General features: G+C 36.5%; 1 protein-coding gene and 1 non-coding gene across 3 annotated transcripts in view; one reads left to right on the top strand and one right to left on the bottom strand.

Annotated features, from left to right (window-relative positions):
* The window catches only part of LOC128864974 (uncharacterized), a 36,091-nt gene extending 18,382 nt beyond the window's left edge, over positions 1–17,709 (top strand). For both annotated transcript variants that reach the window (XM_054104814.1, XM_054104806.1), the window contains exons 2-14: positions 174–596; positions 754–964; positions 9,760–9,995; positions 10,087–10,172; positions 10,246–10,548; positions 10,618–11,524; positions 11,583–11,942; positions 14,685–15,142; positions 15,515–15,613; positions 15,681–15,991; positions 16,066–16,342; positions 16,414–16,569; positions 16,636–17,709. In XM_054104814.1, the coding sequence (XP_053960789.1) occupies positions 404–596; positions 754–964; positions 9,760–9,995; positions 10,087–10,172; positions 10,246–10,548; positions 10,618–11,524; positions 11,583–11,942; positions 14,685–15,142; positions 15,515–15,613; positions 15,681–15,991; positions 16,066–16,342; positions 16,414–16,569; positions 16,636–16,836 (3,798 nt within the window). In that variant the 5' untranslated portion in view covers positions 174–403 and the 3' untranslated portion in view covers positions 16,837–17,709. The remainder of the gene's footprint in view (positions 1–173; positions 597–753; positions 965–9,759; positions 9,996–10,086; positions 10,173–10,245; positions 10,549–10,617; positions 11,525–11,582; positions 11,943–14,684; positions 15,143–15,514; positions 15,614–15,680; positions 15,992–16,065; positions 16,343–16,413; positions 16,570–16,635) is intronic.
* An 8,777-nt stretch (positions 17,710–26,486) lies between these two features.
* Trnag-ucc (transfer RNA glycine (anticodon UCC)) lies at positions 26,487–26,558 on the bottom strand. Its single transcript has one exon. It is a non-coding gene; the product is annotated as a tRNA-Gly (tRNA).
* Between the last annotated feature and the right edge of the window lie 489 nt (positions 26,559–27,047).

Below are 27,047 nucleotides of genomic sequence, written 5' to 3' on the forward strand. Positions count from 1 at the left end.
AAATCAAAAATGATAGCCCTCAAAGCGAAACCTCATAAAGTCACATACAATATGTAAGTTCTTTTGTCAAAAGCCCACTGTATTAACCAATATTCCTCGAATTACTCGCATTTATTATATTTTTATATTTATATCAAATATTTAAATTATTCATTTTTTTTTTCATTTTGCAGAACTATCAAATTTTTCTCTCTGTATACTCTACGCTACAAATCAACATGAAGCATCCAAATATTTTCGTTGATGTAATGAAGTAATTAAGAGGAATTCTCGCCAACACGAACAGCTATCGGTAACCAACCAAGTCGACGACCCCTGTTAGAAATATCAATACAACCCAATACAAGCAAACCAACCAAATCAAGTAGAAGCTGAAGTGAACACAAAAATATTAGTGCATAAAATGTCAATGCTGCCATTAGCCGGCAGTGTCCCCGGTACACATCTACGTCCACAATCATTGGCTGGCCCAGAGCGTGAACCTGTGCAATTTACGGTTAATTTGGTTGGCGCACCGCCCGAAGTTGAACAGCTGGTCGAACAAATCAAACACGTTGCCGAACAGTTTCTCTATCACTGGAAAACCTTCCCAATAGGTGAGTGATTTTACAAATTACATACACACGCACATACATAAATAAATAGGCACATTGCTGTTGTATCAATACAACAAATGAAGATGATGATGAGGCTGATTAACTTTGCTTTATTGCATTGCCACTCTTTCGTGCCGATTGGATGATGCGACTGCAGTACTCCCGCAACCGCTAGCCGCTACGACACTCGCGCTAACCGCCAACAATGCGGCGAACAGCGTCAGTAACCGCAACAAAACGCGAGCGATTAATTTGCGCGACCTATTTATAGCACCGCCCTTTGATGAGTTGGATGCCGTTGCATCAGATGGCAGCGGTGAACCGCGACGCCTCACCAATTCACAGCTGAAGTCATTGCGCGAGACTGGGTGAGCTATTCTATCGATTTTATAATTGTTTGAAAGATTCTTTTTATGTAATTTTTTATTTTATTTATTTTTGTTTGTGGTCATTGTTGTATTCTGTTGTAATTGTTTCTGTTTTAATTTTTTTGTTTTTGGATTGTCTCGATTATTATTGCTAAATGCGGGTCAATTTATATATTTCTTTGTGCGCATATCTGCTTTTGCTTGATTGACAAAGCAGCGCTAAGGAAAGCTGAAAATTGTTTTCTTATAAAAAATTGTATTTCAGAAAACATTACAGTAGTGATTTAAACAAGCAAACATTTCAAATTAGTATATATCTTCTTCATCACATCTACATACATATGCCTAACCTAAAGCCTTTGAAAATATCGCACTTCATCGCTCACGCTTGGCTTGAAGAGATTTTCTTAAACGAACTCATTTTTAGATATTGCGCTTACAATTTATGAAATTTTATTTTACACTTTTCGCTTAAATGCCACTGAAAGAGGGTTCTTCAAGTTTGAATGCATATTTTCAAATAATTTTTTTAGACACTTCTAGCGTTTTCTTTTCTCGTAATTATGTTACATTTATTTTGCTTAGCGCAGAACTAAAATTTTCATGTTCATATTCATAAGGTTGCGTGTTCCTTTCTCAAACAGTTGCACTCTGACCAAGCAAAAAGACAGCAATTTCCACCCTCTACAAAAAGTGAGGTTGAACGTTGTCCAGCTGATTTTAATTTATCTGTATACAAAGGTTCGTCAAAAAAGTTTTTTGAAGACGTTAATTGTTACAAAAAAAAAATGGAAGTAGGTGAGGTTAGGTTAGATTGAGTGGCTGTCATCCGACACATTTATGCGTGAATAGTCCCATTAGGAGTTCGGCCTTTACACTCTTGAGTCTTATCTGAACCAACCTGTGAATTTAATGAATTTTGTTAATTTCGGCTAACTATTTCTGAGTCCTCTCTTTCATGCTGCCAATAATGGCGATCTCGCGCGTGGTAACCCTTTTTCTGTATAGAGCAATGAATATACACAGATGATGTTCCACGGTTTCCTTTTCTTCAATATCTCATCATATAGTACCCCAGTCTATTTGCATGCCTTCTAATTCGACAAACCCCTGTTGGTACCCCTATCGTGTTTCTCATATCCTGTGTCCTAAGATTCAGTAGCGATTTTGTGCGGCCGTGGTTCTATTCTGTCCAAGTTTACCTGCTTATTTGGCAAAAAGGGGATTGCCTACAATGGACATTAGCAGTATTGATAGATTGTATATCTATTCATAATTTGCACGTAGCTAAGGGAATCGGTAATAATACATTATCTGGGTGAATGTTTAGTGTTGTAGCTTTCCTTCCAAACTCATCTGCTTTGCAATTATCTTCTATATTTCTATGACCTAGTTTATTTTAAAATATTACGTTACTTCACGCAATAATTTAACGTTTTTGACGAGTATTTTACTGACTGATTTATACTTCCCTTGTATTTAAGGGTATCTCCTTTATCCTCTGTATCCTCTCTTATGGCGATAACTTCCGACTACAGTGATTAGGCAAGCAGAAGGATGCACTGATGTTTAGCTTTTTAGAGTAAACTCCCCCACCTACCTGTTCATCAAGCTTAGATCCATCAATAAATATACTGACTCTATTTTCGTCATCTATCGTATCACTGTCATAGTCCCCTTTTGAAAAGAATATTGTGGTAAAGAGTTTATTACTTAAAATGAAGCCTTGCACTGTAGTACCTGGAATAGTGGAATATTTTTCTAATATATTCGAAGGACCTTTATTATTGAATGTTTTTAGAAGGGCGAGTTCCCTGACCCTCAATGCTGATTTGGCAACTAGTTGCTTACCATATAAGTCAATTGGTGTACCAGTGTACTATTTTCGGAGGCAGCCCCCAAGTTAACCCAATGGTTTTCTTGTACGAATAAAGTGCTGTTGAGGTTTCACTAACTCGCTTCTACATTTAGTTTTCAATTAAGCTTTTTATCTAAATCTATTTATCTAGTAAATAATACCAGTTCAGTAGCGTCTACGCCTAGTCCACATCGGCCATTGGGCTACCTCATAAGTGCTGCATAGTTTCACACAGTGTGTTCAGAAATTTTCCTCTTACCACTAAAGCAACATTATCGGCATAAGCCACAACGCATGTGCTCCTCTCTTCACGGTTCTTCATCAATTTATTCAATGTCAGAACCCAGAGGAGTGGAAGCAGTACGCCGCTTTGCGGGTTCTTCGCATCAAAATGGAAGTAAATTGGTTTTATTTTATTATATTCACTATTAATATGTGGAAGTGTTGAATTTTTCTTGTTCTTTTTGCATATGCGCTTGTGGCTGCCTTTTCGTAATGGCCAGATGATATTTTTTGTCGAGAAAAGAAAACGCTATTAACTTATTTTGATATTTATTTTGCGCTTAACGCTTCGTTTGTACAATAATTGTACAGAAGTGCACTTTACTTTTTTTCAATTTTTTTCGTTATTTTTACTCAATATGGTATCATGTTAATCTGTATTCTGTATTCTTAAAATTCAAAACTCTATTTATACAAACAAACCCATTTGCAAATGTTGTTGTAAAAATATTTCTGTAAAGCTTGCAAAAGGACAGATACGGCAAACCGAAGAAATTGACTTTGGAACAATTGGAAACAATACGTAAAAATGGGTAAATACCGATCAAATGAAATGAATTCAAAATATACGTGCTTCAGTGCGCAATTCAAATATTTATTTAATTTCCAATAAAATTTTATTTTTTTTTTTTTCAATTTTTTGTTTAATGGTCTACGTACTAAGTTCATACATACAAACATACATATTTACACATGTGCCTATGTATGTACACCTACTAAGAATAAAAAAAGAAGAAAAAAAAATGTTTTTTATGTGTGTGTTCTCATTTCTGTGCGTGTTTGTGCTGAAATATGTTGAAATTATTTCCGTTTGAAGAATTAAAAATTTGGTTATAGAAAAAAATTTTGTTATTATTATTGGAGAATGATGGATGTTTTAAAGTCTTAATTTGCACAATTTTTTTAATGAAAATATGCCAATAATTTATGCCAACGTATAAAATATTTCATACAAGGTGGGTCAAAATTGATCACGATGCTGGGACCAAATCATGAGAGATTGAGTCATAAGTTAAGTAAAAAGTTGTTTTTCCGAATTTCGAAATCTAGATAAGAAAATTTTTTTTTTTATTTTTTTTTCGTAAAAAGAAGTATTTCTTCACTTTAAAAGTTGTTTTTTCGAATTTTTATAAATCGAGATAAGAGCATTTTTTCTTTAATTCTTTTTTCATGAAAAACAGATATTTTTCATTTTCAAATTTTTCTAAAACGAGATAAGATAATTATTTTTTGACAATAACTTTGTTTATATATAAAAACACAGGTATTTTTACACTTTAAAAGTTGTTTTGTCAAATTTTTATAAATCGAGATGAGAACCTTTAAAAAAAAAATTTTTTTATAAAATATAGGTATTTTTTGCACTTTAAAATGGTTTTTCAAATTTTTGCATGCAAAATATATAATTAACTAGCGGACCCGACAGATTTCGTTCTGTCAAATAGATTTGGAATGTGGCAGTTTATATTTCGACCTTAAGACGTTTTTACTCTGCTGACCCTCACACACCGCCCTATCATCATGGTGACGGTTGTGTTCAGGAGAATTAAAGAAAAGGGTGACCTAAGTATCTTCGCTTCCACGAATAAATAATAAAAAATAACGATATAATAAAGAATAATGAAATAAAACGTATATAAGTATTTTCAGTAATCGCTATATTGTAAATCACGTGAATCATTCGTCTTTTGTTCTTCTTAAAATATGTTTATCTTTTGGTATTCTAAAATATGTTTGGATTTGTTCAGCCCTGCATAATTATTCTTAGAATTTACTTAGCTATTTTTATTTATTATTGGTGAATGAAATCATTCCTTAACGCGTTCTGAAACTAAAACAAAGGAAAGAATATTGCGAGGCCAATCAAATCTATGTATATCTCTTACATTTTTTGACTTTTCGGGTTCTCGATATTATCACTTTTGTGTGAACGCAAACACGCACACACACGAACGCGCAATATTTGTATGAGAAAAAGAAAAGTGCTGTTTTAGGGGGTTTCCGGAAATTATTCAAATTTTTCTCGCCGTACAAACCATCCTTGGACTTCAAGGAACATTTAAAAAAAAGAATTGTTAAGATTGGTCCATGCGTTGTTGAGTTATGCGCTTACCAACACATTTTGCGATTCATTTTTATATTATAGATTATGCGTTTCAAAGCAAAGCTCGTTTAATCATCAATCATCTTTACAACAAAATTTTTAAAAATCGGAAAAAGAAATTTTAAATACTAACTAAAAATTTTCGAAGATCTGCTATTTGACCCTTAATAACACTAGTAATATAATTTTGCGCAAAAGAAATTATATACTATTCAAATAGGTGAATCACGACCTTTATTTTATTATTGTTATTTTTTTTATATTAATTTTAAATAATTAACGCGTAAAGGTCGAAATAAAGATTTCCATCGCTCAAAATATTTTTTTGTATTTAGTAAAAAAGTTATTCAAAAACAATATTTGAATGATTAATTTTGGCCCACCTTGAATATCGTTTCGTTCTTTAGGGAACTTGTACAGAATTAGTGCCTTTCAGATTTTGTGCATTTTCTAAATTTTTCAAATTAGTATTGTTTTTTATTATGTAGCCGTTGTTTTTGTTTTGGTTGTTGTACCATCCTAATACACTGTCCATAAAACTTGTGGAATGGAGTATCATCGGCTTGAAAGCGATGTCATGGTTGGTTGAAGTAGTGATTCACCAAGAATCCCATTTGGGCGTTATGACACTGATGGCTATACCGAAGTTAGAGTTCCAGAAATGTTTCGAGAGCTGGATCAAGTGCAGCTGGTATAAGTGCGTTGCAGTTAATAGGGGAATACTTTGAGAGGAATAAACTTACATTTAGAATTTTCTGAATATATTCCGGGAACTTTTTGATATTCGAATAAAAACAATTAAATCCGATGTTCCACTGGTATCAACTTGAATTGATTCATCTTGTTATTTCATATAAAATTTTTGCGTCAAAACATTGCTTAATATAAAACCAGTCATTTGATGAAAATGAAAGTTAATGTTTGGGAAATAAACTATAAAAATCATATGGCAAAATGTGTTAGTCTTGATAGAGCCAAGAACTACTTATAGTCTGTCTAATAGAAGCTTTACCTCCATACTTTAGAATGTATGTAATCTATTCAATAAAATGTATGGTCACCACCATTAGCTAGAATGGATTCGCATCTCTGAGTTATACTTTGTGTTAATTTTTGCGCAAGCTGTGGAGGTAATCGTCTCCAAATCAACCAAATTTTCCTTGACAACTGTATCAATCTCCATATTTGTTTTCCTTTGAAAATTTTTTCTTTTAAATTTAACTATTGCCGAAACATTTTGAAGACATCAGGCAACTGTAAAGGCCAATCCAACATTTCAATCCCATTTTGCTGTTTCTACTCTACACAACTTCAGCTTCACTCGACTAGCTGCAGGCGTGGTCTTCTTGTAAAATCTAAGATTGGCTACTGCTTCCAAACATCTTCGCAGCTTAGGGTAATAATGCTTTTATTATTCATCAAAACTGCATTCAAATTGGTGGAAAAGCAGCCCCAAACATGAATCTTAACTGGGCACGTAAACAGTTCGTTGAAGCTGTCGATTATCAGCAGTATACCAGGAGCGGCGTATGCAACTACTCGCACAAGAGGAAGGATCATCCGTTTTGAATTTGCCAAAGCCCCTGCAAGTGGTTTTATCAATTTGTGGTAATTAGAGCTGCCATTTTTTTTTCAAATGTCTTTGGGAATTTGAGTTCTTCTGCACGTAAACGTCTTCGAATCGTGTCTTTGTATACTCGTACACCACTTTTTCTTTAAACTGCTTCAGCTTCACTCAACGATAATTTCGGCTTTGCAACAAACAAATCAATGACCTAGGAAGTTTTTTTTGTAACTTCGGTTACAATTACATCCTTTAATTTATGGACGTCTTCGACATCTTCAAATATTTTGTTGCAGTTGCACATGACATTTTTGGACCTTTCGGGTGTGTACATAGGAACACTGCTTCAAATCGTTTTTCATGCGTGGAACTCATTTTGTATCAAATTGCACAACGCATATGCGTAAAGGATACGCCTATTTGGCAGCATTGAAGTTTTTCCTATAACGGAACTGTAAGTTTGAATTTTGCCGATCACGCTTTTATTAAGCAGACTGTATTTATTATTACAAACTTAAAGGAAATCATTTGATAGTTGGTAGGCCTTTATGCCTAATCCAACATTTTTTAAATGACGGTAAAATAAATACAGAAATAAATTATCATACTACAGACAAGAAATTTCTAATGATCTAGTGATCCTGTAGAGTAGTTTGATTGAAAAGTAATGAGCCTTCCCGCGCGGAGCGTCTGCCAAGCGATCAATCAAATCGGCTGGTGGGAGAAAATGATCGTTGGATCTTCCCCTTCCACTAGAAACTGGTCCCAGTTCGCTGGCAACAGCGGTGCCGTCAACATCGCTCCGCGCGTGAAAGCTCTTTTAAAAGTGTGTTAGGATTTTGCAGTGACGAAAATGCAGCGATCGTTGGAGCAACGTTACTCGATCATCTTTTTCGACTTTCGAGGCATCGTCCACAAGGAGTTTGTACCTCCAGGAAGCACTGTAAACGCGGCATTTTACAAAGAAGTGCTCCTTCGGCTGAAAAACCGCGTCGCCCGGGTTCGGCCCGACTTCGTCAACAATTGGAACCTTCATCACGACAATGCGCCGGCGCACACCACCTTCCTCTGCACCTCTGCATTGGCGAAGATGGGGGTTCCGGTGCTTCTCCACCCTCTCTACAGCCCAGACCTGTCCCCTTCGGACTTCTTTTTGTTTCCCTGAAAAGAAAGCTGAAGGGGAGGCGTTTCGACTCCATCGAGGCGATCCAAAAACTGTGGCAGCCGAATTGAACGCGATTCCGGCGGATGAGTTAAAAAAATGTTTCCTGCAGTGGAAGGACCGCTACCAGCGGTGTATTGACGCTCAAGGGTCCTATTTTGAAGAATATTAGTTGTATAAGCCAAAAGGTTTAATAAAGCTGCTTAAAAAAAATAAGGCTCATTACTTTTCAATCAAACCCTGTATGTATGTGGTCAAGTGAATAATCTACGAGCAAACCGAATATTTCATTTTAACCGTTAGGTTAGGTTGAAGCGGTTGTTCACTGTGAAACACACTTAGGCTCATGGCCCATTATGATGCCGCGTAGGGAACTTGTCCTTATCTCTTCTAAAATAAATGTGCACTTTTCAAACATTTTTAGAAGATCCCTGATTTTTACAGTACTGAGATCTTCCAATTCAGTAAAGCATTGACCACTTAAAATGGTAAATCTACGTCTGGATAGAGCAGGATAACAGCTCAGAAGATGCGAGATCGTATCTTCCTCATCGAGACAGCTTCTGCAGAAGTCAGATCCTCTGTGTTAAGCGTTGCGCATAAGGAGTTTTACAGCACCGGTGATCGAAATTTTCAACTAGAATTACATGCGTTAATTCATTATTCACTGGGGAAAACTTTAAAATCTTTTTATGTTATAGAAAATATTTTTTTATGTCTGAAACTCATATTGCCAAAATATGTCGTATGTTTTCAAAAATTCTAACGAAAATGTGAATTACAAAAGTGAATTTGTCTACTTAGGTGCATTCTATGCTTAAATTTTACCGGCCACGTTGCTATTAAACACTAAATTTCAGGTTTATATTGACTTAAAAACTTGCATGCTTTCAATTGTGTTTAATGCCTTTACATAACTCACCCTGTATATACAAACATCAGATCCCAAGCCAGTTTGTGGAGTTTTATTTTTAATGTCGTACGTGTGTTTGTATAAATGTTTCCAATTTCCAAATGAATCTAGTCGATTTCTCAGCTCATTAAGCTTTGTAACATTGTTGCTGTAACCCAGTGCGAAAGTATGTACATATGTATACAGTGTAACCTCTTCTAACGGACAGCTCCATTGAGCGCACATATTTTCTATACCAAATCGTATGTATCGGAAGAAGTTACCCTCTTTTGAGTACACCTCTCTTGGACGGCCAAAAGCTGATTGACTGACGGTGTGTGTCCGCCCTAGAGAGGTTTGACTGTATTTGTACATACGTATATTAATAATTATTTTGTGTAAGTTTTACAGATATGCCAAAACGCTAAAATGCTTTCCACAAATTTCCAACCAATCATTTCATTGAGGCCTGTTTCTACTTTACTTTTTCCTTCTGTTTAGCTGCCTTACAACAAGAAATATGAAATGGTAAAACAAGCATTCGGGAAACGCTCCAGCTACTTTACGCATTCGCGGCACGCATTCCAGTTAAAATTAATACAAACTTATTACGCAAAAAAAACACTAAAAAAATAAAAAATAGAACAAAAGACAAACAAAAGACAATTTCCTTTTTATGTTCTGCGTTTTACTAGGAGCTGCAGAAATTATGCAGACACAAACAAAGTCTTTCACTTTTGTATGCATTTACTTAGTAGCTCTTTGGCATGTCTCCTCTCATTCCATTGAAGCGCTGCTGCCGCCATATAACGCCCATAAAGTATTCCTTATAGTAGTAAACTTCCTCAAACTGATTTATTTTATTGATTCTTACTTACTGCTTCTTTCCTTCCTTCCTTTTTCATACTTGTTTTTTTGTTTTTGTTTATGCAGTGAATTCGATGTGCCCAGCTTACACTTCCCCGGTCAGGTGCACAAGTGGCGGTTGTCGCAGCTGCTGCAGAAAGGTACATTGCGTGCGCATGACTCGTTTCTCAGCGATTTAGCGCTAGCTGCACGTTTTATTGTTGTCACGGCGCGTGCGCGCATTTTCGGACATTTCTTTTCCGTGGTTCATGCCGCACAAGCGCTACTAGATGGCATAGTCAAGCTGATAGATATGTTTATCGGTGCGTAACTCGTTTAATAAAATTAACTGAACAAATTTTTTTTTGTATTTATGTAAATTTGATTTTTTATCGCCTTTCCGCTATTTTGTAGGCGTACCGGCTTTACTTGCCCATAATTTAGATTATAAAATCAAAGAGGAGCGTTGTCGTTTTCTAATAGCGGAGTTGGTGTGCCGCGTAAGTGTTCCATTATTTAAGTAATCCACAAACTCCATTTTATGCGCCTTTTTTGTGTTTTTCCGTATTTTAGCCCGAGTTCGAGGACTGTTTGGATGGGCTTTGTGCGTTTGTGCGAAAAATGCTGAGGCGTGCCACAATGGAGAAATTCGATTTCAATAGCTGTGAGGTGACACAACCGGTGCCATATCTCTTTCTTACGCCCAAGGGTCAGGAGATTGATTTGCGTCTATTCTGTCGTGACGTCATGCGTAAAGCGTTGCCGGTGCTTATCGGCATACTGGAGCGTGAGACACGTGGCTGGTTTTTGCATTTTCGTGAGCGCCTCATTGCAGAGTTGCGTGCGAAAAAACTTAGCGACAAAGAAATCGAGGAGGTAATGAGGACGAAATGTGGTAATTATTATTACGACTGATTTTAACATAAATTCCACTACTTTGTACAGGAAGTTAATGAAGCTGTAATGAAGGAGTATCTGCAACGTGTCTACTCCTCCATACTGGCGAACTCCAAATTGGCTGAGTTGGGTGATGGGCTTCCCGAACTGCTGGTTCAACAGGCTCAATCTGTTGTGATTATGTACAAGGCGGTGGAAAAGGTGCAGAAGGAAGTCAAACGCACACGCGAAGATCACGAGAAATGTCTTGCCAACGATCACTCAGTGTTGTCGCGTGTTGCGCCTTGGCTGCGCTCGAAATTGCGCACTGCCGAGGAGAGTAAACTCAGCAAGTCAGCTTGGTCGGCACACGAGGAGGCGCTGAAAATGTGCACCAAACATAATTTACACCAAACTGCCTACTTCCTTAGTCGTGATTTGGCATTCATGAAGGAGCGTGAACCGGTTTTGTTGAAGGAACTGAAGAATGCGAAAACGCCGACGCGTAGCTTTCAATGGGCTTGCCGTATTTGGTCGCCTAGTGCGTGGATAATACGACGCAACTTTCAGGGTCAATCAGATGTGATACCAACGGTTATCAGCCAGCAGGCCACTTCTATTGTAACGCCTCGCTCTGATCCCAGCCAGCCGGTTTTCTTAGTGGAAAAGGAAATCATACGCACAACCAGTACACGCTGGCCGTTGTGGCGTTTATTGAATTTGATGCAACGCACCTGGTGTTGGACATGGAACATGATGTTTCTGCTTGGCATACTGGTGCCTTGGTGCAGTTCATTGGGACTGCGGGCGCTATTCAGTTTAAGACCGTTCATGCCGGATTTGGAGTTGTCTCAGATCAATGGTACGCTCTTTCCGCGCAAGACCAGCATTACAGAGACGATGGGCTCACGTTTGATTGCACTCTGGCGACACATATCAAAATCACGTACACACTTTGAAACGGAACCGGACACTGGTGAGTAGTGAGTGGTGGTAGGAACTTCAGGAATTAATTGAATGCAACATATCCGTAGGCTTCATCGGCAAAGGACTAACGCGCAACTTAAATCGGGTTTGGAATTATTTAATTAAGGGTTTCCTTGGCACGCTAATCATAGTCTTCGGATACCCGATAACTTGTTTAGCCACCAGTTTTCTCAGTATTGCGTTGGCGCTAACCGCGCCACTTTGGATTCCTATATTTACCGTGCTTTTGCACCTCTATATGATTCTCATCTACGATCTAGATTGTCCGGATAACAACCGCAATCGTTATTGTATTCTCTTGGAGGCCGTTATTTGGAACATTCTAATACAAGGCCTTATACAACCGGTGGCGGCCGTTTTGGTCGCCACATGTCTCTGCCCACTGACATCGGGGATCATTTTAGTTGGTAAGTTAATTACAGTGGTGGTAGGTAAAAGTTGTTTACGAAAAATTGCACATGCACGTATGCAGTAATGCTGCACGCTCGGTGTTTCATTTTCTCATCAATTAAATTTTTTAAAGGACTCTAAAAGTTAAAAGACTAAATTTACAAAAAATGATTTTAAATATATAAATGCTCACACTTTTTTTTTTGTCAGGACAACTAGCAAGTGCAGCACTCAGACATTAATTAAATCCATTGTGTAGTACAATAATTTTCTTTAAATCTATCCGATCTCCGAAGAAATCTGAGTAGATCTTGTGGTGCCAAGGAGCCAAGATGGTCGCTTCTTAACACATCAATGCCAAAGACCTCAAACCTAATTCGAGCGAAGGCGGGGCAGACGCACAGGAAGTGGTCCGCCGTCTCATCCTCCTCTTCACAAGCTGGGCAGAGTACACATGTGCTTCGCCCACAGAAAGTGGCCCGTCATCAGTCCAACCAGCCGTCTGCACTCCCTTCTGCTTAATGACAGAAAGGTTTGCGACAGTCGATCGGACATGACAAGTAATATCAATTTAGTCCATCTGCAGCCTCTCTCAACCTGCCAAGCTCGCTTGTGGGTTGTAGTAACCCATTTGCTAACCGTGGCTTTAATGGCCGCAGAAGGGAGTGGCAAAACGGGCTCTGGACCAAAGAAGTTGGCCTCAGAGCACTGCTCACACTTGATATTAATATAAATATCAAACGAAAGAGGATACATCCAGTTATTAAAAATGTTTTTTTTTTCTTTTCGCCAGAACGAATATATGTAGTACAACAACGTCCTTTGAAAAATGTATCCTTAAAATTTGCTAAACGCAAAAAAAAAGTTTGATCACTTTCATAAGGAGGTTGACCGTCTGAACACAGTCAGAAACTCCAGGTATTAGTGGAGGCTAGCCAATGCTCTGAAAAACCTCTCGCCAAAGGTTAATTGTAGCCTTGTAACATCTGAATTTTATGAGCATTTTAAATCTTTGTTTTATCGTACGGGTGATGAACCTTGTATACATTGGGTCCAGCCTATGGTGTTAGACTCTCTTCTCGGCGCACTGCTTGAAATGTGGGAATTGTAACTTATACTCAAAGGGCTCAAAGACAAAATAATCACCTGGCAAATATCAGATTACTCACGAATATACAAGTGCGCCCCATTCATTGAAATTCATTGAATGTGATTTTCCATCGGAAACAGATTCCCAACACCTGCGTAACGCTCATATTACAAGTCTTTTTAAGAAAAGTGATCTTGTCATGCCTTCAAATTGTTGCGGGCTTGCATTTCTTGACACTAGTTAGAAAATTTTTGTGCTGGCATTGTGTTAAACTGTATAAGTATAACTGCGTGGTTAGAGTGTAATAATGTGTTAAGTGAATTTGAAGCGAGTTTTCGTAAGAATTACTCCACTACTGATAATTGGTTCAATCGGACTAGTATCGTTCACCTCAATTTTTGTGCAAAAAAGCGTACTTTTCCGTTCTTTGTAGTTTTTTCATACACCTTTGACACAGTGTCTTTTTTATTGCGACACTACAAATCAGGTCCGCTATAACGGAGGTGTACGGCAAGATTGTTTGCTGAACCTTTTTTCTTGTATCTTAATGACCTAAGTGACAGTCTACAATGCGGTGTTAAAGTTGCTGATGCTGTGATGAAGGTACTGTTGTACGCTGACTATATTGTTTTGCTTGCAGATTCTGCAAAAAATGATTGATGATCTTTACGCTTATTGTACACAGTAGGGTCTGTCTAAATGCAAAGTTATGGTTTTCAGAGAATCTACAAGAATTCCAGAAAAGTTTAAATTTTTCGATTATGTTCTACGGTGCTTAGATATGCGGTGTTGATAGATATGAGCCAGTAGAGAAAATTCTCCAATTCTTTCGAAAAAAGTGAATATCTCTACCTCGAAATTCGCCAAACTATATGCTCCACCTGGAAACAGGTTTGTTACCGTAGCTTTTCGATACTCTCTATTTCTATATAAGTGGACTAAAATATATTATACAATAGTGTAGATATGGATCTTATTAATAGATAAATTGATTCAGAAGGAACTGCTAGCTTTTGCTGAATGACACAAAAGACATTAACACCTGATCTTTATTCCCATTTGGGGTCGCTAGAATCAATTTATTTTAATGATGAGCTCTCGGCGTATGCCATAAGAGCTAGAAGTGGCTTACTAAAGCTTAATGCGAGAGCCTTCACTAATGCTACATTGTCAGCTTGTACTGTTGACAATTGAAATGTTGTTGAATATACGATCCGTTTTATCAGTGTGTGTCCTATTTGTTCAAATAATCGTATAAAGTGTTTTGGTTTGAAAGTTTTGGGTCTACCTCAGGTGTTAAATATCTTAAGAGGAAATAAATATTTTTTGTTTATAAATAAATAAATACATAAATTAAATATTAAATTAAATTAAATAAATAAACAAATAGTAAAAATAAATAAATGCGAAAACTAGTTGAACTTTGAGCTCTGAAAGAAAGTATACGCCATGGATACCACCGTTACGTTTCCCCTTAGAAAATTTAAAGTCTTTCAAAAAAACTAAATTTATGAGAAATTGAAAAATTCTGTACGCATCATTACTATAAAAAATCTATAAATTCAGGTGCATCTGAAATTTTTGCTGGATAACAAAGAAAGTTGGTTTTTGTCGCGCGGCTTAATGAACTTATTACACCCAATTTTATTTTTTCATGCCACGTTATTAGTCGGCGTTGCACGCTATTCGCTGCGACTACTTTGGGATTCCCTGACATTTCATTTGTTCATTAAGAAATGTGGACGTGTGCCCGCTTCCGATAGTCTTGCCGTTCGACGTATTGCTGGCCCCGGTCTAGCCCTCGATTACTATTTTATAATTAAACCCGAACAAGCTTTGGCAGCATTTGAAGCGAAAATGGAATTGGATGAACTACAGGCATATCAGCACGCCATGGAACGTATCATACTGCAGCCACAAAAGGATTTTAGTCAATTTGTAGAAGCTTGCTTTGGTCCTTTCTCAGCCCAGTTGGCGAAGACAGGACCCTACCTGGCTTTGGATCGTGAGGCACACGACCTTATGAGCACATTGCACGAAAAATTAGAAAAGCGTAGACGAGAACTGCAAACCGCGCTGACGACACAATTGAAAACTCGCATCAAATTGAATACCACGGAATTAAAGGTGACCGCATTTGGACAGCTTTTGAAGACTTTAGTTGGACACCCGGGTCTGGCCTTTTGTTCTGTCCTGTTCGAATATCCTTTTTAAAAAGTTGTAACCGTAAATCGATAGAGAATTTAATTTTAGAAAGTTACCTGGAAGCTCAAGTCGTTAGCTGTTATATACAATAAATATAATATGTTAAATTCACTTGCAAAGTCGAAAAAGCCAGTCTGGTCAGACCCGGGTACCCAACGAAAGGTTAAATTTGATTCATATTGTTTTTCTTTTTTAAAATGTTAAAAAAATGTGCACACCTGTATTAAGTTTAATATTGAATGAAATGTGCCACCAGAAATTCGTACGATATTTAAACTTTTACTTCCATTCCAGATTGCCATACAACTGGCCGCCCATATTTTAGAGAAATGCTATCCGTCGCATGTTATTGCAAGGCTCTCCATAAGCGAGGAGGACTTTTGGGATAATAAGGTACACATTTTTAACTCTTCTCAATTATCGCAGTTTAGATGAATTTCATTTGACTTTTCTACTTCAGGGTCTTACCGTAAACGACTGGCCCGGTCTTGCCGGACTTATGTATACCGAAATATTTAGCTTAGATTTTCTAACGCCATTGACTGAAAACGATACACATTTTAAACTAGAACCGCATCCCTCGCTTGACTTGACACGTTACACCGAAATGGTACAAAACGCTACCGATGTGATAGGCTCCAAAGGATTGGATTTACTGGGTAATGTGTATGCGCCGCGTGGTAATGTGCAAGTGCACTTACCTTTTCTCGAAGTGACGGCCTTCAATCCACGTTCACGAATCACGCTGACTTTCAGAAAGCCAGAGAAGAGGTGAGTGCAAAAGATATCAAAGAGTACAAAGTAAAATGGAATCTATTTATGAATTACTTATGACCGCCACACAGAGACATGTCCGTCGGTTTGACGACGCCACGTGTGCGCGCTCATCGCTCGCAGCATACGAAAACTCCCGAACCGCTTAAACCTTGGCGTCCATGGAAAAAGAAATCGGATGAGAAGAGCGTCACGGAGAAACTGCTTATACCTTTGCCGGTGCCGCATCCAGTACACATTGCCATTGCTATACACAATCGCGACTCCGAACATCCTATACCGCTCGACTCAGAGCTTGTATGGGAAATACTCAAGTCGATTGAGGATTGTCAAGGCGGTGATGTGATGGTGAGTGGGCGTGGAATATGAAAATAAAAAACAAGTTAAATTAAGCCGATATTTTTTTACTCATTTTGCAGGCTGTGCAGTCGGTTGCGCGCTATCGTGGCGCTGTAGCTGAATCTAGTAATGACTCGCTAGCTACTAGTAGTAGTATTGGGAGCACACGTGATTCCGGATCGGGCTCGGCCATCGTAGGCAATGGCACCGAAACCTTACCCTGCGTCAACCGCGAGGTGAGTTGCACGAACACTTACAATTAGTTTCATATATATGGAAATAAATGAGGGTGCCATCGATAGGTTTGCACGCAAGTAAAGGTGGCCGAGGAGCCAATCCAAACGTCCGGCTTCCATTGGACACTTAGCAATTGGGGAGCAGCGCAAACGGCGCGTCGACGCACCAACTCAAATGTGCGCGTTGATTTGGCGAGTCCCGAGGACATCTCCCTGGATACGGACAGTTCGCGTGCGGTATTCAACGCATACGGTACAACGGTTTAGGCGACCAGTAAAGTAGAAGACAACTATGTGAAGCAGCTACAAATTAGCTAAAAAAAAACGAAATTTTTTAATTTACATTCGTATAAATTGGAAAGTATTTTGCATAAAGCATATAAATGCACATTTAATTTGTTCAAAAACGAACAAATGCGAAATTGCGAAACGAGGCAGTAGCGTGGACGAGGCGTGCATATGCAAATTCTAAAAGCATCAGTATCACACATCCATACACCCAAGCATATGTTGTCGTTCATGTGCATACATTCATATAGAGTACATATTTGCATACATATAGTAGTAATGAGGGTGAATACATAGTAGTTATATATAAATATACAGGCATATATATTTGTATTACTAGTTTATACATACACACATTTAAAATATGCATACATACATACAAAACTCTGTACAGTACGGCCATATGTACATACATATAAGGCATCTAGTCGTGCGAACAAAAGGAAGATGTTAAGATGTTATTGAGATATACAAATTTGGTCGGCACTGCAGTCACTCTTACTAATTTGGTCAGCGGTTGCAGCTATTTCTTGAAATTTATTATATTTTATTACACATTTATGTGTATGTTTTGATGTTTAGGGAATTTATATTTATGCACATTTTTTTCTATATTTTAAAGCATTCAAACAACAAATGAACAAATTCTATTTTTATATATTTTTTCTTATATAATTTAAATAGTATTTGTATATAAATGTTAATAAGTACGAATTTTTTTTCTATATTTTAAAGCATTCAAACAACAAATGAACAAATTAACAATTTTTTATTTTTATATATTTTTCTTATATAATTTAAATAGTATTTTTATATAAATGTTAATAAATATGAATTTATTATGTTTTTACATGAACTAAACTCGAATATCTCTCTTAATTTTACACACATTTTTTTCTTTTTTTCTCTGTGTTTTTGTGAATGAATTTATAAAGGGTGATCAATTTAGAGGTATCAGATTTAAATTGAATTAAAATAATGAAAATTCAAATGGATTTCACGCAAATTAATTTTACACACATTTTTTACAATTTTGATCAATTAGAGGTATCAGATTTAAATTGAATTAAAATAATGAAAATTCAAATGGATTGCACGCAAATTAATTTTACACACATTTTTTTCAATTTTTTGTTTGTTTTTTTTTGTGTGTGAATGAACTTATAAAGGGTGATCAATTTAGAGATATCAGATTAAAATTAAAATAATGAAAATTCAAATTGATTGTACACAAATGATTTTATATACATTTTTTTATTTTTTTCCTTTTGCTCTTTTTTCGTTTTTTTTTCTTTTTTTCTATTTTTCCCCCCTTTTTCACTTTTTTCTTTCTTCTATTTTTTTCCTTGTTCTTTGTTTTTTCTTTTTTCTATTTTTTATTTTTTTTGATTTTTTTTTTGTGTGAATGAATTTATAAAGGGTGATCAATTTAGAGGTATCGGATTTTAAATTGAAATAAAACAGCGAAAATTCAAATTGATTGGGCAATCTTTAATATTTTTGTGTAGAACAATTCATGGCATTTATTTTTTAAAGATAATCCCTTTCAAATGTTGGCCGCAACTGCGCCGTAACTCGGTCATCCGTAAACACCAATTTTGAATTACTCACTGCAGGACTTTGGTCGGTATCTCCTGAATAACTTTGGTAAATGTTCGCTTCCAATGCCTCAATCGAAGCTGAGTTATCCACAAAGCGCTTAGACTTTACATACCACCACAAATAAAAATCCAGAGATGTGATATCACACGATGTTGATGGCCAATCCACTGGTCCGAGACGAGATATAAACTGCTCACCGAAACGGCGACGCAGTAAATCCATTGTTTCCCGGAAACAAATGTTGTGGAAATCACGAGCTTCAATTTCCGGCATCAAAAAGTCAACCAAGTTTATAATGGAGGGATAGCATTCGCCATTTACTGTTACATTGGCGCCAGCCTTGTCCTTGAAGAATTATGCGCCGATTATCCCTCCGCACCAAACGGTTGTTTTCAATGGATGTAAAGGCTGCTCTTGAATAGCTTCGGGTTGCTCTGCAACCCAAATAAGGCAATTTTTCGTATTGACGTAGCCTTTAGGCCTCACCACTGAACACCCTTAGTTGGCCTGAGCGCGCGCGTTGAAAACTTTTCACTGAGCGTCGATTTTCGTAATACAATACGTTGTTGAGGCGTGCGTCTTTCTATGAAATGTCCTATTGGAAAAAGTATCTCCAAGCTGATCACCCTTTACTACTTTAAGGTTTTACTTAATTATATTGTAGTTCACCGTAAAGTTTATGATATTACTTTTATTTTTTATAGCCATATTAACAAAAGCTAAGGCCGTTAGAACTCAACTCATTTTATATTTTTTTTTTTATTAAAAATACCAATTAAACTGCATTTAAATATCCACCTGAAGTAAATATGAACAAAAATATGCGTTTAAATTTAATTTATTTTTAAACATTGAAAGTCTTTAATTATCTTAACATACTTTTCAGCGTCTTTAACGTTTGATATTTGCAAATATATTTAATTGCACGAAAATTTGTTATAACTCTCACTCATTTTTCTTAAAACAAAAAAACTTCCATTACAAGTCATTTCACGCATTTCAAAATACAAAAAAATCCTAATTCTTTTAATGAACTGTATTGTGCATTGCTTCTTTAAGAATCAACTGAACTAAAATAGATTATTTAGCCGTAGTCAAGACGCCCTTATAAGAACGCAACCAAAAATTGAAATGAGATTTACATTTTAAGTAGTAACAAAACTAACAAATTAATGTTAATTCTATTAATAAATTATCAATACGAATTCTACGTACGAATATACTTACAATTTGAAAAAAATAAAAATAAAAAAATTCAAAAAAAATACATTGCAATTGATAGAAGATATAAGTAATATGACATTTACAATTTATATACAAGCGAAGCATAGTTATACAAATATTATACATAAAAAATATTAATAGATATTTACATATAACTATTTCGCTCTACCACACCTCCTCCCATCCCCTCCTGTGACCCAGCTATGCTCCCCCTTAAGCGCTCTCCCAGCCTGCCACCTGATTCTCTTCAAATTAGTAGCTACATACAAAAGTGAAAAGTTAAATTTAATGAATTTTAATTAACTACAACTACAACTACATACATATGTGAAATTATGTGAAGTAAAATTCAAGTGAAGTTTTGCAATTGATATTTATAATTAAAAATATGCTAATTAAATTTATGTATGTCTGTTAGCAGAGAAAAGCGGAGAAATATTGATATGTGCGGATATTTAACAGTTGGAAAAATATTATGAACTATATAAATATGGAATACATACACAAACACACCATACATGCACACGAATTCGTACTTGTTAAAAACAACAAAAAAACCAAAAACACGATTGTATTACACGAGGCGAAGCAGCACTGAAATATGTAGGTGTTGTTGCCTCACCAACAGAACAAACACAAATACAGAGTCCTGTTGTTTGAAATTTCGTTTACAAAACCACACAAATGCCAATCATGCGAATTATGGCCTTTTTGTTTTTGCAAGAAAACGAAGTTATACCAAAAAACAAAAAAAAGTGTTCCCTTAAAATTACCTTTTTTATGCAAAAATTAATTGAAACAATTTGCTTTGTATTTTCAACTAGCTTTAAAGTACTGTTAAAATATGTGAGCGTATTTGATTGATACTAACTTAGCTAACTTTGCCATGCATAAAATACATACAGTTGCGTTCAAAATAATAGAAGTGCGCAATCAGGGGGAAATAAATGAAGAAGTAAGAGTTTTTTCTTGTTAAATATTTTTTTTTGTTTTTATTTTAAGGTATTATGACTGTTCACAATAAAATCATGAAAGTAAACTAAAAAAAAAAAATCATTATAACGTTATTAAAATTAAATTTCATACGAACTTTGTCAAAAAAATAGTAAAAATAGTAGTATGATTTCCTTGTTAAAAAAAAATATTTAAAATAAATCTTAATTTTTAGCAAATGTAAAGAAAAAAGGAGGAACTAATCCTTAGGCAAATCAAACGCAGAAAGTGCTGATGGATAGGTCACACATTGAGAAAATGAGAAAACCACCAGATAGCATCACGAGAATGGCACTGGACTGGAACCCGCAAGGGAGCAGAGGTCGCGATCGACCAAAAATCACTTGGAGAAGGTCGATGCTACGCGAACTAGCAGGTGCCGACATCTCATGGGACGGTGCAAAAACAACAGAAAAGAACGATGGGCTGTGTATGTGTACGATGGAAGAGTCTTGTCGAGGCCCTATGCTCCCGAGAGGAGTGAACAAGAAAAAAAGAAAAATGTATGCGTATAACACATGGACTGAAAAGTTCCGGGCCTGACAAAGAAACCACGTTGCCAGCTGCCTGTTGTGATACTATACTTTCAAAACGTATATATTTATGACGCTCGAAAGGATGTAGTTGATTTTTTGATGCCTTTTAATTAGGTGAGGTTAGCCAGGTTACTTGTCTAAAACAAGACAATCGGTGGCCCTAAGGCCCATTGTGATACCTGTATTTGCCTTTTAATTAGTAATTGCACTTTTCTTGGGCTATAGTTTCCACGCTTGTCTCCATTCACTTTTAATTTTAGTAGCAGGTGCGAAAGGATTATTCTTTGAATACCTAACCACTACACGAATTGATTTACAGGGTTTGATTGAAAAGTAATGAGCCTTCCCGCGCGGAGCGTCTGCCAAGCGATCAACCGAATCGGCTGGTGGGGGGAAATGATCGTTGGACCTTCCCCTTCCACTAGAAACCGGTCCCAGTTCGCTAGCAACAGCGGTGCAGTCAACATCGCTCCGCGCGTGAAAGCTGTTTTAAAAGTGTGTTAGGATTTTGCAGTGGCGAAAATGCAGCGATCGTTGGAGCAACGTTACTCGATCAAATTTTGCGTAAAGCTAAACAAAACGAGTACCGAAACCATAGGACTACTCAAGGAGGCTTACGGGGACCAATCTCTGTCCAGTGCCCAGGTAAAACGGTGGCACAAGTCGTTCAAGGAAGGCCGGGAGGACGTATAGAACCATGCTGATCATCTTTTTAGACTCTCGAGGCATCGTCCACAAGGAGTTTGTATCTCCAGGAAGCACTGTAAACGCGGCATTTTACAAAGAAGTGCTCCTTCGGCTGAAAAACCGTGTCGCCCGGGTTCGGCCCGACTTCGTCAACAATTAGACCCTTCATCACGACAATGCGCCGGCGCGCACCGCCTTCCTCTGCACCTCTGCATTGGCCAAGATGGGGGTTCCGGTGCTTCCCCACCCTCCCTACAGCCCAGACATGTCCACTCCGAACTTCTTCTTGTTCCCGCGAAGCTGAAGGGGAGGCGTTTCAACTCCATCGAGGCGATCCAAAACACTGTAACAGCCGAATTGAACGCGATTCCGGCGGATGAGTTTAAAAAATGTTTCCTGCAGTGGAAGGACCGCTACCAGCGGTGTATTGACGCTCAATGGTCCTATTTTGAAGAATATTAGTTTTATAAGCCAAAAGGTTTAAAAAAACTGCTTAAAAAAAATAAGGCTCATTACTTTTCAATCAAACCCTGTAGCAATGAGTGCGTGACACCGGCCACTTATTTCAGGTTAAGATTTATATTTTAATGCGTTACAAATCATTGTTGGTGAACAGCCCACAATATCTTCAACTTCTTTCTAAGTTGTTCCTTTCTAAATTAGTTTTTTGATAAAGTTGCGCTGTTCAACGGTGCAGTGCTTGCCTCGTCCCAGAGCTGAAAAGTTTTCTTACTTATCCTTTTGTAAATTTTTAACACTACTAAATATTTTATATGTATTTTTGGCAGCTGACTCCTTGCACTACTATTATTTTGGCTGACTCCTAGCCAATACCCTTGAAAAGAAATGAAATTACGGCACCAAATGCTAACGTATACCGTTATAACACCACTTTTTTTATTGTCTCGGCCTATACAACAGCATCTTAAGGAGTATCTACTATTATTTTGAGCGCAACTGTATGCACTATTATTTTTGGTATTGTAAAACACTTTTTTTCTCCAATTAAATCAAAATTTTTTGTAATTCTAAATTGCGTAGTTCATAAAAATATCGCAGTCAATTTGGTTTCACATTGACTTCACAAGTATTACCTGAGTACACAGCAAACCGTTTTAACCCTTGGCGGTCGTATGTCTACTTAGCCACCAAAGCTTTTTTTACCATTCCGGTGACACTCGGCCACTACAGCAAGGAACCATACTAATTTTATACTCGGTTTAAATATGGAATTAATAAATCTTGTTCATCCTTCATAATCTTACGTGTTATGTATCACTGCGCTCCTTCAACGGAAATTAATTCCGACCGGTGCAACACCAATTTCCAAATTTAATACGACCGCAAACGGTTAAAGCACACACACACATATACACCAACATTTACATAATTTAATACTTACATACAAACGATTTAAAATGTTATTAAATTTTGTGTCCCAGTGATTTTTTTTTTTTTAATTTTTTTTCTACTTATTTATTTTTTTTTTCTATTTATTATTATTTTTTTATTTACCGAAATATCATGTAAAACATTTATTTTGTAAATATTTTTATTTTTTATACGTTCAAAACATTTTTACTACTACTTGAGTTGTATTTGCTTTATACACACGCACTCACACACCCACGCGCATTATATACGTATTAAGCATATTCAATAAAGCATAAATTTATATTTAAGTACCGAATGGCGAATAGAGAGATGAACCAAAAGTTGATACAAATTTAATTATAATAGCAATTTGCATTGATGACAAAGCGCGGCTGGTTTAATTGTGAAATGGAAACGATTTCTAATAAATTGTAGTGTTATGAGTAAAATGTTGCGAACAAAAAATATATTTGAACAAAAAGCGGTTTCGTTTTATTTAAAAATGGCGAGTTGGCTGAAATTGAAAATTGAAATTTGAAAAAGGCGAACGAAGAAGCACCGACAAATTTGGTAACTCCTAAAACATTCTTTTAACCTGAATGAGCCCATTATATTTGAAGCTCTGAAAGCAAAAGGATTGATAGTCAAAGAGCAAAGCAGAGAAGTGACAGAAAGAAAGAGGTAGGATAGAATAGAGAGAGAGAGAGAGGAAAGGATAGAATAGAGAGAGAGAGAGAGATAGGATAGTATAGAGACAGAGAGAGAGATAGCATAGGATAGAGAGAGAGAGAGAGAGGAAAGGATAGAATAGAGAGAGAGAGAGAGATAGGATAGTATAGAGACAGAGAGAGAGATAGCATAGGATAGAGAGAGAGAGGGAGAGAGATAGGATATAATAGAGACAGGGAGAGAGAGAGTTAGGATAGGATAGGATAGAGACAGAGAGAGATAGGATAATATAGGAAAGAGACAGATAGAGAGAGAGGTAGGATAGGATAGAATAGAGACCGAGAGAGATAGGATAGAATAGAGACAGAGGCCGAGATCCTGTGAGAATTTTCCAGATTCTTTGGCAAATCTGAAATTATCCTCTAGTTTTAGAGAACGAATTTTACTCATTCTCATGACATCCATTTGTAAACCAACATCAAAACGCCTACCACAAATAGAAGCTCCACGGACAAACACCGGACAGAAGTGTACGCGCCAATTATTTATTTATTCATTTTAAATGACATCGAAGCCCAAAATAGTCTGGCTCTAGCAAAGGCAGGACAATCACAGAGAAACAGAGAAAATACTAAGTGCTATCCGCCGCCTCTAAACAAGACAGGCAAATCAAGCAAGTCGGGTTATCAATGATTCCAATGGTGGTCATATGCTGAACCCATCAGTTGTGCCCTGTAGTAATACCGACCGTCTACCGAACGTGTTTCCTACCAAGGTTTAGAAGAAAGTTGGCTGACTTGTGTAAAACCTTTTTTTGATTCCAATGGCAAAAAACGGCATATAAGCGATTCTACGACCGCTGGGAAGAAGCTATGCGCTTCACGCAAATTGTTTTTTTTTTTTTTGCTTTAGTATAGTGTGCACTCTACAACAAAAACCCAGTAACTGAAAGCTCCAAACTTTGTGCGAAATACACAAAAAATTAAAAATTAAAAAAAAATTTCATAAAATTGTTCATCCTTTAATCGGAATGTTTCGAAAAATTCTGGTAAAATGAAAGTTTAAAGTGGTTAAAAAATCGCATTGATTTAGCAGTTTCTCTGCCCTGAGGTATTGGCCATATAAAAGGCTGCCCAACATGAGAATAGAGACACGACCATAAATTTTTGCTACAGAAGCGCCATAAAACCCTATAAAATCTGTTGAAATGAAATTAAAAACAAAAAATAAGAGATGATGATGAAGGGGCATTACAAATTTTAAATAGAGAAAAAACAAAATAACTGTTTTTCAATAAAATATATATTTTAATAATCAATTTTTTTATGAAATAATACTCATTACGGAGGAAGGAAGAGGCTGGAATGTAGTGAGAAAGGTGAGGCCGCTGTTTCCGATTTGGGAAGGGCGAGTGGAGGCGCTCTTCCGTGAGCTGCGGAAGCCCGTAGTTGCAATTGACAAAAAAGAATCCGAAAAAAAGATTATTCAAGGTGGCGCAAAATCAAACATAAAGTAATAAAATTATTCACGTAAATCATTGCAGTGGCAGTATACAAACAGACAAGCAGTGGAGCGCGTAAAGGCCAAAATAAAGAGTTCCCTCACTCAAAACATTTTTTTTATTCAGTAAAAAATATAGTTATTCAAAAATAAAATTGGATGATTCATTTTGTGCCACCTTGCATTGTGGATTTTAGTTGGAACAAAACTTCTTTTAATTTCATTTACCAGCATCCTCAACGACTTTTGAGCATTTTGTTGTAATAGTGCAAGGATCAAAAGCTGCTGCCTCCTTAAGCTTTGAAGAATTAGCAAATTAAATTGTCGTTTTTTTTTTAAACAAAGCCAGGCTGCAATCAAAACTCATTTGAATTGACTGGGTAAGTTCAACATATTTATTAAAAAATAATGTAAATAATTGGCGCCTAAACTTCTGTCAGGTGTTTGGCCGAGCTCCTCTTCCTATTTGTGGCGTGCGTCTTGATGTTGTTCCGCAAATGCAGGGACCTACAGTTTTAAGGCGACTTCAAATGACAAATGATTTTTATGAGAAGTTTTTTTCATGGCGGAAATACAATCGGAGGTCTGTCATTGCCTGCCGAGGAGCGACCGCTAAACTAAACTAATAAAATTATAAACTGATAAAATTCGTTCTTAAGCTAAGTTTTTCTTTATTTTCCTCACAGCGTATTTTTCACAAACAAATTCAAAACATTCTCGGCGAAATCCAATGACGCAATTTAAGGCTAATTGCCTCAGCTAATTGGTCTTTTTGAATATAACAACGATTTCAGTGCGTAAATTTAAGTTAAGCAGAAGCAACCCTCTTTAATAGAATAACACAAATATTTCTGTGTATGCGCGCTTAAAATTCAACCTTTTGTAGAGTTTAGGCGTTTAGATGAATGCTGCTGAGATTTAATATTTAATTAGATTATTTAGATATGTAGAGAAATTTGTATAAAAACTAAATAATAATGAAAATGCAAAATAATAAAAATGTAGTAGCAACGAAAAAAAGGGAAATTAGCAAAACCGTAACTGTGCGTCGGCCGGGAATCGAACCCGGATCAACTGCTTGGAAGGCAACTATGCTAACCATTACACCACCGACGCACGTAAAATTTATTTGTCAAAAGACACTTTTGATAAATCTAAAAATATTATTGGAATAAGGTGACTCGGCTGTTAGCCAACTTCAGGTTTTTATCAACAACGAGTTTTAGTACAGGGCAACTCCTAATAATTCGCTATTAATTAGAAATTGCCCGTGAAAATTTATTATCAAATTTCGTTAATTATTTGGGATTATTAAAAAATCAATTTTTCTTATATAATAATTCAAAATGTCTGCATAAAACATAATTTGGCGTTTACATGGAACAGTATTACAAAGACAATAGCATTACATGCACACTTTTTTTAATACATTCACAATTCTCTAGCCTTCGTCGCTATGATTTACCGCAGACAGTAAATTTGGTAAATAATTTAACATCACTGAAAAATTCGGTGACGTTTCATTGTGATTCGCGAAAGAATCAAAGTCAGAGCAAGTAATTTGAACGAAACGTCACTAACGGTGATTGTTTAAAAAATACTTTT

This window comes from Anastrepha ludens, chromosome 2, assembly GCF_028408465.1.
Source record: "Anastrepha ludens isolate Willacy chromosome 2, idAnaLude1.1, whole genome shotgun sequence".
Classification (NCBI taxonomy): domain Eukaryota; kingdom Metazoa; phylum Arthropoda; class Insecta; order Diptera; family Tephritidae; genus Anastrepha; species Anastrepha ludens.